The 13255-nt window shown below is 36.1% G+C and overlaps 2 protein-coding genes and 1 long non-coding RNA gene across 7 annotated transcripts in view; all 3 read right to left on the reverse strand.

The window, feature by feature from the left end:
- Positions 1-514: 514 nt before the first annotated feature.
- On the reverse strand, positions 515-1910 carry LOC144203310 (uncharacterized). The gene is made up of 3 exons (XR_013327658.1): positions 1845-1910; positions 732-809; positions 515-642 (listed from the first exon to the last, which is right to left on the reverse strand). It is a non-coding gene; the product is annotated as an uncharacterized LOC144203310 (long non-coding RNA).
- A 791-nt stretch (positions 1911-2701) lies between these two features.
- LOC144203202 (uncharacterized) lies at positions 2702-6205 on the reverse strand. The gene is made up of 4 exons (XM_077726560.1): positions 5994-6205; positions 4959-5077; positions 4193-4417; positions 2702-3347 (listed from the first exon to the last, which is right to left on the reverse strand). The coding sequence occupies exons 1-4, from the start codon at positions 6127-6129 to the stop codon at positions 3315-3317; spliced, it is 513 nt and encodes a 170-aa protein (XP_077582686.1). The 5' UTR covers positions 6130-6205; the 3' UTR covers positions 2702-3314.
- Positions 6206-10282: 4077 nt separating this feature from the next.
- The window catches only part of cpne5b (copine Vb), a 54779-nt gene continuing 51806 nt past the window's right edge, over positions 10283-13255 (reverse strand). For all 5 annotated transcript variants that reach the window (XM_077726148.1, XM_077726147.1, XM_077726145.1 and 2 more), the window contains 3 exons: positions 12300-12357; positions 11766-11839; positions 10283-11293 (listed from right to left, as the gene is read on the reverse strand). In XM_077726148.1, the coding sequence (XP_077582274.1) occupies positions 11096-11293; positions 11766-11839; positions 12300-12357 (330 nt within the window). In that variant the 3' untranslated portion in view covers positions 10283-11095. The remainder of the gene's footprint in view (positions 11294-11765; positions 11840-12299; positions 12358-13255) is intronic.

Here is a 13255-nt window from a genome sequence, read left to right on the forward strand (position 1 = left end):
TGGGGGTATATAGATTTAGTATATATCATTTTTTAAAAAGTTGGAGCAATAAACATTTAGATTTTTTTTTTTTCAAAAAGCTGGAGAAATAAACTTTTAGCAGTTAACATTTGGAATATTTTTTTAAAAAGCTGGAGAAATAATATTTAGGATTTAATTTTTTTTAAAACCAAGGGGAATTTAACATTTTTTTCATAGCTGAAGGAATAAACCATATTTTAAAAGAAAGTTGGACCAGTTAACACTTTGAATATTTTTTTTATAAAGCTGGAGAAACAATATATATTTAGGATTTTTTTTTTTAAACCAAGGGGAGTAAACACTTGAAGAAAGAATAAACACTAGTCTTGTACTTGGGAAATTGACTTAAGAAAAATCTACTTTAACAAATGAAGTTTCTAATCTTTAATAATATCCTTGTGGACTTTACCGATATAAGAGGTCACAACACCAACTTATGTTCAGTGAAACCTCACCATAAAGATCAGATATCACATCATGGAGTTCCACAAGATTATAATATTTAAAGCTTTTATTTAGTTTGGATGAAGACTTGGATACTTTGCAAGAAACAAATACGTTAACCTTTGAGAAGCCTGCCAGTCATCTCTGAAGTGCAGATAAGTCACAAGTGACATGGACCTGATGTGTACAAAGAAGAAAACAAAACTTAATATAAAGAATTAAGATTCACCAAAAAGGCTTAATGTTTTCTTTGGAATTCATTTTACCTTGATCTGGCCCAATCTCCTCTCCTTTAACCTCGAGGGCGTGTGTTCTGGACACTCTGGAAGAGCTGCATCCGGATGCTAAAAAGAGAGAACTTGATTTAACCAAACTAGTTGGGAGTTGCAAAACTATTATTGCAAAATGGAGAAATCTTACAACAAACTTAATAATATACAATCAAGATAATGAATGAAAATAAGTTAGTGACTGCTACGTGCTATTCTTTTCCCTTTTCAGACAAGGCGATTAAATATACACAGTAGCAATAACAGTTAGAAGAAAGTTGACGTAACCATTTTTGTATCAATATTTTTTATAGTGTGAAATCAGAACAATTACAAATTGGAAATGGCACTCGTGGGTGGAATCTATCTTTACATCCAACATTAATTTAATTAATTTAGGAGAGCATCTACCCATCAAACTAACTATACTCATGCTGATAAATCTGACAAAAAAACTTATTAATATACGATCAAGCTAATAAATGAAAATAAGCTAGTGCGCCGTGTTGAGCTCTTCTTTTCCCTTTATCAGACAAGGTGATTAAATATACACAGTAGCAATAACAGAAGAAAGTAAACATAACTATTTTTGCATCAATAATGTTTAGAGTGAAATCAGAACAATTAAAAATTGAGGCGTTTAGTACAGATAAGGCGATTAAATATACACAGTAGCGATAACAGTTATAAGAAAGTTGACATCACTATTTTGCATCAATAATGTTAAGTGTGAAATCGGTTTACATACAACACAAGTCGTGCCACTGGATGTCATCTACCCATCAAACTAACTATACTTACATTGACATCTCGACTTTGTTTGATTAGATTAAAAGTATTTCTACACGACGGAATAATGGACAGAAAACGAACAATACGATTAAAGCCAAATGAAAAGTGTCGTCGTGTCACTAATGCTAAAATAGCTAGTCAGATGCGGCACACACCTGGAGAGGAAAATGATCTCAAACTTCAATTGTGGACGGTGTGTTGAAGCTGGCATTAAAGTAACAGATTAACCGGCGTTTTGGGCTCAATCGATTACTAATAATAAGTCTCACGATGGCGTGATAAAACGCACTTATGACCGTAAAACGCAAGAGAACTTACCTCGTTCGGATTCATGTGTCTCGACCGCCGGAAGTGAAATGGCTTCCTGAAAGAATGAGGTACCGCGCATGTGCCAAATTTAAACAGCTGGTTGGCCTACGCACAATAGCTGTTCTTTTTTGTTGCAGCCAACAACTACTGCCCTCCTGTGGCGTGGCGTAATTTTGCAATTACCACGCTCATACAGTAAAGTGAGGATCTTATAAAATAAATCTAAAGCAAATCACCCTACCCAAGGAAAAATAAAGTTGCCTATTTTAACTGATTGTACTTCTTTGGTTGACTTGTTGTTATATATAAGTACCAATATACATATGTAATACGGCATCTGAAGCTTCTGTTTCAGACACATACCAAGGGTAGAACAGTTTACCACATGGACACCATCAGCTATTTTAATAGTTTGCCCTTTGCCAGGAGTAAAGTAAATATCTGTTTTACATCTACGTTCTCACAACCAAAGCACATTTATAACTTAATTACTCTTTTAGAATGATTATATTCAAGTTGAATGACACCTTATGGACTGGGGAGTGGTTCTTAGTAGTTTTAATTCAAACGCACAGGATTTTAAGATGGTTAGAAGGACAGCTGAGGGAAAAACATTCAGGCATTTTGAAGACGTGTCGAGTATCGGTTTGGGAAAATAACCAAAACATTTCTGTTGGCATGATGGGAATTGAGGCCACAGAAGATGTGTGGCCTGGGGGTTACAGTGTTACTGTAACAGTCCTCAGTGTTTGAAATATTAAATCTGGGAGACATATTTTTTTTCAAGTTTCATCTTTATTTCAATTGACTGGAAGATTAGATTAAATGGGTGCTTCCTTTGAGTCCACTCACCCCGACAGTTCAGGTCATAAAATTCCGTTTTTATTTTTTATTTGTTTACAGGAATCACAAAGAGCACTTTGGTGTCCGATATTGACTGGAATATTAAATGTTATTTTTGAAGGATTCAACTAACAAACATTTTTCTACATTTTGAAGAACTGTGCCTAATAAAATTACATTTCATACATTGCATATATTACACACAATGATGTAAACATCTGTTTTTCATACTTAAAAGAAAATCACAGGTTGAAAGTTTTACCATTCATATATAAAGCTGACATTCCATGAGGCACTCACCTGAAATTTTACACTGTTGGCAAAAAGGTATGACACTTTGACAATTGTGCATTAGAAAATACATTTCGATACAATTATCATCAACACAGTACTTCATTAACACAACAATAAATGTAAATGAAATAGTACTGGACTGCCAAAACATTTAAGTAAAAGAAAGGGTGTACAAATTTTAGATTTCACAGCATTTGTGCCCCACATTGACTATTGAAACAATAACTTTCAACCAGCATCTAACATCTATTATTTTGAGAATGTTATAATAGTTCAAATAATGGCTCTTTACAAGTTCCCTTGATGCAGCATTGGTTTTCAAGTTATTCCACAAACAGTCCATCAAATGTTTCCTATGTCCTCTCTGACTTTTTCCTGAAAGAAAGAAAGCGAGGAAACACGCTAAAACACCAATCCTTCTTACAGAAATGGATTAGACTCCTTGCACCCTAGTTATAGCAGACTTAATAAAAGCAGTGGCTATTTATAGATGGACACAATATTGATAACTTCTTATTGACACGAACTAACCATATTGGGCGCAACTTTGGGTTCTATCTGGTATTTCTTCAGTGCTATCTTGTGGAGCCTTGGAGTTGTTGTTAATATGAATTCTTTAATAAAAGTCATACAGCTACTAACCTGTCATTGCCACTACATATTCCCTTATTGACATCATTAGATTTAAAAGCCAAATATTGGGTTTAATGACTTAATATTGCACTGGAATGTTAAATCAGACTAGGCCATTCCCAAACAAAATATGTTTTTTTTATTTAGAATTGAATAATTTTAACTACTAAACACATTTGTTCACATAGCTTTGTCCTATGATTAAAAAAAAGTTACATTTGAGTAAAAACCAAAACTTTGGAAAGCAGTTTTTCTTTTCTTATCTATCTATCTCTTACAAAAAAGCTGGCATTTGATGACTTTTGGAGACCATCAATCTGATTTATCATTATCACATCATAGTTCTAAGTTTGTCTTGTCAAGACTGATGTGTTGGAAGCAATATGCATTTGGCATATTTTTGGCTCCTACTTTGAACTGACTGCCTAATCTCAAGGGACTAAACAAACAGGTGTAACAGTGGAGTACAAGACATTTTTGCCCCCCCCCCCCCCAAAATACAGGTACACAAATTACTTTATTCTTAACTTTAACCCTAAAAGTGCATTTGAAGTGAAAGCATTTCAGATGATAATAGATCTACTTACCCAGCCTCCTTGCTGATTTACCCACTGGGTAACACGGCTCTGGAGGAATGTTGTCACAGCACATTGGACTTTGGTTTTCAGCTCAGGCAACGATTCCTTTAAATAAAGCCCAAAAGCAATAGACACTTTGATGAGCCCTACTTCCGGGGCCACATCAGATACCCTCGGAGAGATCTGGTTTTTCAACAAGGCATCAACGCCACGACCAAAGGCTCCATCTACAGCCTGTGGGCAGGATTCATATAGTCATCAAAAAGAAGACATGAAAACATAGCTTACATTGTTTTACTTATTTAAAAATAATGTCCACATAAAGTCATCTGATTAAGGGCTGATAGTGAACACCATTTGGCTTTCATATTATGCCAATTTAGACTGACTTTTTGATAAGATATGCGCTCTATGTAGAAAATTTGGATATGACAATATTGCTAGCAAAAAAAAAAAAAAATTGAAACTTGGGAAAATTACTTGCCATGTCCATTGAGATTATTGCTGCTAAAGGTTCAAAAGTAGCAGTTTCACTTTTTAATTTTTTTAACATTCCATAACGTTGTTGATTTATTTAGTTCAGGTTGTAATTTATTAGACATATCACCCAAACGGGCCACTTTTATTTATTTGCACTTGTTCTGTCGTTTACATTTTTAAAAATACAATAATTGCCAGACTTGTTCCGAAAATTATCTGATTAGAGCACTTAAAAAATGTGGATATACATGATTCAATAAGGGGAAAATATACGTGTGTTTATTTGTGGATGTACCTCTTGTCCTAATGTAATCTTTAGTTCAGATAGGGCAGCTTGAAATTGTGCATCCTGATTCATAGAATCTGCCAATCTTTTCAGTGTCTCCGCTATTGGAACTGGGTCGAAGCAATCCTCTGAAAGAAAGACGTTTAGATATAAATTCACATAAAATTGGGTAAAATTCAAATGACAAAATTCAAATCTAAATTGCTGTTTTTTTTTAGGTGCTGGGGCATTAGAACAATAGTCGACTAGCATCGGCAGTGATACTGTACTAAAATGACCCCATCGGTATTGAGGGGAATTTTTCTCTGGGGGCACTGGTTTCCTCCCACACCCCAAAGACATGCATGATAGGCTGATTGGACACTCTAAATTGCCCCCAGGTATGAGTGGGAGTGTGAGTGGTCTCCTGCCCTGCGATTGGCTGGCCACCAATTCAGGGTGTCCCCCCCACCTCTAGCCTGGAGTCAGCTAGGATTGGCTCCAGCACCCCCTGTGAGCCTAGTGAGGATAAAGCGGTTCAGAAAATCAGATGAGAAAATTAATTAACCCCTCCAATGCATTTCTCTGCCGCCTGGAGACTTTGACACGCCCTACATGGCAACACTGTCGTGTGCGTCCATTGTTTTCTGGGTCACGCCCATTTCTAGGTAATCAGACCTGTGAAATGAATTCCACAAAGAGCGGCAGTGGGTGCAGCTTTTCGTTCCAACCCATAAGAGGAAACCTTTCCACCAATCTGGTATTTTAGAAGTGCAATCAGATGCCTTTTGTTTCAGCAGAAATATCATTTATTAAACTATCTGTGCCGGATCGGTTGGAACAGAAACCTGCACCTACAGAGGACCGGATTGTCCAGGACAAATTATTGTGGCTCACCTGGCTTTTCAGTTTCAGTTTCATTTTAAGAAATACTTATTTATATATTTCTCTAAGACTCTGTGCAAATTGTAGCATTCACTCATAGTGTAACCCTAACCCATTTAAATGAAAAAAATCTAAACATTATATAATAAGCATTAAAAGAAAACTCCAATGTAAATTTACCTTCGGACAATGGACCATCGGTCTCCAATTGATCGCTGAACTGCCGGCAGCAAACATCATCGGCATCATCTTCGGCAAACAGCAGTTGGATAATTTGAAAGGTTTGATGCTCTATTTGAGGCAATTGTGTAGCCATTGTTGATCAAGCGCGCACGGCAGAGCGAATGGATGGACTACTACTTCAACAACTACTTCCTCTTCGTCTTTTCTTCTTCTTCTTTGCCACCGTGCTGTCATGTTTTTGCCGACCTCTACTGATTCTTATTGAAACCTCCATATGTTATGGTGATGTTTTGAGTAAATGTGAATCCTGTACATTCAAGATCTGTGAAATAAAATAAATGATCATTTAATTTGTAAAAAAAAAAATGAAATATAGACATAATTGGTTTACAAAAAAACATCACGTTGTAAGCATTCATAATTATTGAGAGAAGTCTATTCAAGTCTTTGCTATTATATTTACATGTAGGTTGTAGCACTAAAAGACGAAACAATACAAAACACGCTCATTTTTGTCTCAATGCGCAGTACTCCATTTACGCCAGAAGATGGTAGTATTTTCCTGCATTTGATATTGTGTGTGTCGTTCCCTATGTGTGTATATATATATACCCTGGCCCAACATTTTTCTACAATGACCCACATTTCTCTTTGTGATCGTTTTTACTGCGTACTTGTAATGAATGGGGTGCTATCAGTGGTTGTAGTGCTGACTTTGCAGCAATAAAAGGAAGTCATTTTAAAAGACACTTTATCAAACTACTCTATCTAAGATTATTGGTAGAGATGGCAACACTGTGTCAATAAATGTCACATGAGCCATCCCTGAGAAGTAAAACTTTTTACAGTGATCCAGCAGTTATAAGGCCTGTAAAATATAAAAATATTCATGGCCTTTTTTTTAAGTAATATGTTAACATTTAATGAGTAAGCATAATGGAAAAGGCAGAGATACTATTATTATTATTATTATTATTTTTTATTATTGGTATTATTGGCATTATTATGATAATCATTATGATTGCTATTTTTATTTTCTGACTGAAATTGAAGCAGTTTTAGGAGTCATGAAATCCTTTCTCCAAGAAAAACACCCCCCCCCCCCTAATTAGTTTAAGACATTAGATTGCACTCTACTCCATCTCATACATGGATTGTTCATATGCAGTATTTCATTGTTTCTGGATTGTGTTCTATCACATTAATAATTAAATAAGAGATATTATTTAGCCGCATATCCTCTTTTGACGATGTAGTTCATAAATCATTAAAAATAGACTAATTGACAGTGAGACGATATCACTCGAAAACTTACTTTGGACTTCAAAGTTCTTGGATCACATTATTGAGTTTATGACTTTTCTCCCATAACTTTGTTGTGAATCTTTATAGTTACCAACTACCTTCTACTGTGGACCATATAATGTCATATTAATTGGATTTAAAAAAAAGAAAAACCATTATGATACCATCCTTTTGTCGTTTGTTTCCTACTTTTAGTGGCCATTCTGGATCAGTTCTACTGAGGAGCTTGACCGAGCAACATTTAACCTCACTAATCTTGATATTAACTCTGTCTCAAACCAGATATTTTTTTTATTGATTGATGCATAATATCATGTGTAATGTAGAATGGAAAAAGCTGAGAAATACAAACATGAAAGACCTTCACATGCCACACAAAAAGGCACCTTCAGATGGACGAATTATAGTGAGACGTTGATGAGGGCCATTTATTTTACAATTACGGAGTACAGGATGGAAATGCAAATGAGAGTTAAAAAAAAAATCAATCAAACTTTGTCCTCGAGTGGCACCCAGGGTCCAGTACTCTTCAACGTCATAATTGTCACAAATTTCTGTTATTGACCAAAAGGACACAGAAATTAGTTGCCCCGGTGCTGTCCTAATTACTACTGGTTGCATGAAACTGATTTGGCCTGCTTGAAGAGGTAGGAAAGTGTTGGAAGGTCTTCTTTGTATGGGCTACATAATAACCATCCTTGCAGAATCTAAATTACTTGCATGAGTCATTAACTCCACACAAGGACTGAGCCATGCTACTGGCCATCTCTGTGACTTTATACTTCTACAAAACTGATTGGTTAAAGCAACAACTTATTGACGCTTTTTTTTATGCTGCAGTTCCTGCAGAACGTATTGTGAAGGCCTTCAGGTAGATTTCTGATTGCTTAATACTAAAGTAAATTAGATATTCATTTTTTTCTTTTAGATTGAACTTTATTTTAAGGCAATCCATTACAAAGCACTTACCAACCAACCATTTAACAATAGTCATGTACAATAAAAAAGCAGTGTCATGCAAATAATAATAATTTTAAAAAAGTGAAATAAAAGCTGTATAAACAACAAATAGATCATGAAATTAAAACATAATCCAGCCGTAACATGCTTATTACATGCTACAATTCTGTTTTTGACCACTGGTTAGAGAAGAAATGTTAGGAGAAGCAGGTACAAGAGAGAAAAATACCCAGTGACATGCATGTTGTGTTTTGGCCGCATTTCTTATTTTCTGAATGGCAGTAACGTGTATAAAATCTCATTAAGACACATGCAGTTGATTCATTTTTATCTAATCTCACTCCCAAGGGAAATTAAATGAATTCAATTGATGGCAAGAGGAATGAATGGCCTTTTATAATGACAGCAGTAATAGCAAATCTTTTCGAAAAGCACTTTAATATTAAAGTGCTCTTGGAATCGATATGCAAACCAGCATTAATGTGTGCGTTAAATTCCTATGCATATTGTTTTCATTTTCACTGTAAATGGCTTGGGGAGTTAGCAATGGATTTTCACTGATGGGGTCTCACAATTTCTTTAAAATGTACTTATTTTTGCAACAACGATAGATCAGATTTACTACCCGTTAAGGTTGTGGCAAAAATAAGCTGCATGTGCACCAATCTCCATCCTCCACTAACTCTTATAAGTGTAGATAATATTTATGGTACTCTATGTCAGCGGTCCCCAACCTTTTTCTAACTTAAGACAAAATTGGCGGTAGGTGCATGGACGACGTCCACAATGACAAAAACAAGCATAATAGAAATGATCTATTATTAAAACAACTTTTCTCATTTCAAGTAGGAGGGTGAGATTGAAAATATTATTTATTACTCTGATGGACCAGTCCACAGATCAGTGGTTGGGGACCACTGTTCTATGTCAGATAGCTTTATTGGATACAGTTATGTCTAATTGTAAATCAGAAATATGCACATTTGAACATGAGCAAACTCAGTTTCTACTCCTTGCAGTCATACTTCTTAACTCAAATTGATTGGCCATAGCTGGAAATAGTCCAGTTTTAGCTGAAAAAAAAAGAAGAAAAATTCTAACAGGGGAGAAATGAAAAAAGCCACATTTTCATTAAATATATATAATCTCTCTGAAATGAACAGGATTTTCTTTTCCAAAATGCATGCCATGGTAATCACATCACATCACCTCATCATTTCTCGTGACAATTTGGCTCAGTGAGCAACAAAAATCATCTCCGAGTATGTTTTGTTTAGTCTCTCTCTCTTTGTGATACCACCACCACCAGTAATGTCACTGGATGATAGAACTGTAAATAAAATATATTGCTACATAGAAATAGAATATTAATATTAACTACATACATATGGGTGCTGGCTCTTATTTCATTATGGCTAAAGTTGGGTTAGGCTGGCAACCATATAAAAGACAAACAATGTACAACAGATAATGAGCTGCTTAACAGCCAATGGTGTCAGTTTGATCTTGTGACAGATTCATTCAATTGGCCTAATTTCCCATTAGAAAATGATGAACAAACTAGACTCTAAGAAGTGTGGCTTTCTTTTAGGTTCCGACATCTACCAGAAAATCAACATCCCTTGGAATTCTGTATCCAGTAGACCAATATATCCAAACTAAGGGAATATGCCTGAATTAAAAATAGTAAACAGTACCACAATCCTGGTGGAGTAGATATTGTGTCAAAATGATTCATCCATCCATCCAGAACACTGCCTATCCTTGGCAGCATCAAGGGGTGGCGGAGCCTATCCTAGCAGATTTTAGCAGAAAGGCAGACCACAGTCTAAACTGGTCGCCAGACAGCAGTAGGATGCACACACACACAGAGACAGACAACCAGTCGCCCTAACAATCATACCGTCACTGAGTGGTAATCGATTTCACGCTGACCGCACCGATGTCAAGTGAATGTACCGCTACGCCATGAGTAATTTCCAATCTTTCAAAACAAAAATATAACAAGAAATATAACAATCTTTTTAGCTTCAATGTTTATGTCAAGCCAAATGACAGTAACAAGCAAATATAATGAAAGCAGATTTGAAAATAAAAGGGTGAATGTTGATCATGCTCAGGAATCCATAAATAGATATGTTTTGTGCAACTTTAAATATTTTTGTCATAAAAATATATATGTATAAGGATTAACCTATATTTCATTCTCATATATATCATCTGCGTTCTTTATGTAAGTCAAATACAAATAGGTAATGCTGTTTTCTTGATGTATTTTCGATATCCATGCCACTCGCAATCAATATTCCACAATAAGGAGCTTCTTGTAAAACATGCTCTTATAAACTTTGACTAGATAAATAAGATAAGGGCAGTATTGGATGGTAAGAAATACCTGATTACCATTTAAAGAAGTAAAACCGTAAACTCCACACCGATATTTCTTCTGAATGATTTCCCAATGTATCGTTAATGGGAAGATAATCTCCAAATATAAAAACTAGTTCCAGACAAAAAAAAGTGCCTGAAAATATTATTGTATTAGGCCACACAAAATATTGACACGCAGCAGCGCTTCAGGTCAAAGTTCGGGTGTCCTGAAACATTGTCAGAAACGAGCACAGACAGGCACAAGTTTGAACCACAACATGATCTTTTGTTTAACCGACCTGCTGTCCATTTAGACGTCAAACAGTCTACGCCACCGTCTGGATTAGAAAAAAAAAGAAAAAAGACAACGGGTCCTGGGAAGTTTGCATTCGCTTCTAAAGAAAAAAGCAACCTGGTGAAGATGTTTGCTTCATGCTGACAGTCATCAATAAAAAGCCAACCATTCAGATGTGTGTGTAGTGGTGGTGGTGCGTGTGTCCGGGTGGCGTGTAAGGTGGCGGGGCTGGGTTGGGTTTAATCCCCCGACTCTTCATGTAGGAAATGAACTGGTCGGGGATCTCTGCTAGCACGTCTTTGGCCAGCCGAGCCATGCTTAACACGTGGTTACCTGTCCGGTCCATATAATCTCTGAAGGGTACAAACTGAGGAAAAGCAACAAAGATGTCATTTCAAAAGACTTGAAGCAATAACAGATGTTATAGTGAAGCAAATTGTGTATATCATTATGCATTTTAGTCACGCCATACATTTAATAGAGTATAGTATTTATGTGTGTATGCTATGTACTGAGAAATTAAGGTGGGTTTTTTTATAAGCAAAAACAACACATAGAAATGCTATTATATTTTTCTTAAGAATTTCAGATTTTCTGACAAGCGTACATCACTGTGGTGTGGATTCAATGTAGTAAATACAAAGAAGCAATCACCATATTATATTGCCTAATCTGCTCTTTTTTTGCGCCATTGTTGGCCCCGTCAGTTTTTTAAATCAGCTAAATGGTGTGAGGTGGAATATTTCTCCTCCTGCCACTTTTCAGAACTTTATTATTAATGCATTTGATGCAATGATAGTGCATGGCTTAAACTCTGATGTTAAGATAAAAGCTGTTACCTGGACTATGTCTCGTTCTGCAAGTTTCCCTCGGGAAGAGACTCGAATGTCATCACCATCCAACTCCACCATCGCTGTAAGAACACACAAAGGCCTGAGTGGAAAGTATGTAAACAAATGATTGACACACTCACAAAATACGCAGCTAGCTTCAAGTGTTCTATTGTTGCAAATATCTACGGAACATCCGTATACTTGTAAAATGGCAATAAAGGCTTTCAATTCCAATATGGCCTCTGACATTCACAATCAACCTTCATTGGCACACCAGCGATAAACAGCCATGATCTTTTTTTATAATTACTATCTACTCATTCACTAAAGATATGAAACATATCAGGTGGCAATTTTCTCCCAATAATGAACTGCAATTTGAAATGTGAATCATACGATCACTTGTTATTCACATTCACACGTAAAATGTTAAAAGCCATACAATATCTTCATCATTGATACCTTTATGGTTTTGTACCATTAAAGAGGTGGTTAACATTTATCTTTGGAGCAGGATTAAACCAAAAAAAGTCACTTTACCGTCAAATTCAGCCTGACCAACTCCGACGATGATGATGGACATTGGAAGCTTTGCACCCTAAGATCAATCAAAGTAAGGCAATTAAAAAAACATATCCACATAATACACACAGCAGTTTAATTTGGAGAGGAGAAAACTTGCACAATGTAACTTAATATTGTCATATCAAAGCAGGTACTCGTTCAACAATACATGTTGTATTTATGTTCTGTATCACTCTGTTTCCCAAGCCGAATGACCTTCAAACCCCGCAAGGCTTGGAAAAAAAATAGCAATAAACCAGTACAAAGTCATGTCAGCAAGGTTACAAAAAAGGTAATGCAGTGGAAAATTTGTATTCCAAACGGGTTGGCCTGGGCCCTGAGCCCGGATCTTTTTTGTCAAATGCTCCCTAGTAGGCGTTTATGCTCACAAAATGTTTATCGGCAAGACAGGAGGCGGTGAAATCAAGTGACAATTTAAACTGCTACACCGATAAGCCGCTGCTTACATATTGCCATGGCATATCAGTTCAATAGTCCACTGGGAAAATTTTGGCAAGCGCTGCGGCAAACGATACAATTTCTTGTTGATAGGATCAGAATGGAAGCTTTTGTGAGCTGGGAGAGGAGGGAAAGGGAGGAGATGCCAACCTCACTGAATAAAGCATTCGTCCTCTGTCACTTGCCCAGCCACTCCCAAGCCACACATGCAGTACATATGTATATAACATATGTATGTAATATCAGTTTCTAAAAGAAGCAGCAAGTATTCAGTGCCGCCAAAGCAAAGGGCACCACCAGGGATCAATCAAATGTTTTTGGTCTTTCTGAACACCCAAATGTCCCACTGATGGTACCTCGATTCAGATAGTTAAGGGGGGAAATGCATCCTTTGACAGGAAAATTGTGTAATGAGGTAAAAAAAAAAAATTGGAACAACTGAATCGACTTTCTTTAATGACATTTGTTGAGCT

The sequence above is a fragment of the Stigmatopora nigra genome, chromosome 10 (assembly GCF_051989575.1).
Source record: "Stigmatopora nigra isolate UIUO_SnigA chromosome 10, RoL_Snig_1.1, whole genome shotgun sequence".
NCBI lineage: Eukaryota > Metazoa > Chordata > Actinopteri > Syngnathiformes > Syngnathidae > Stigmatopora > Stigmatopora nigra.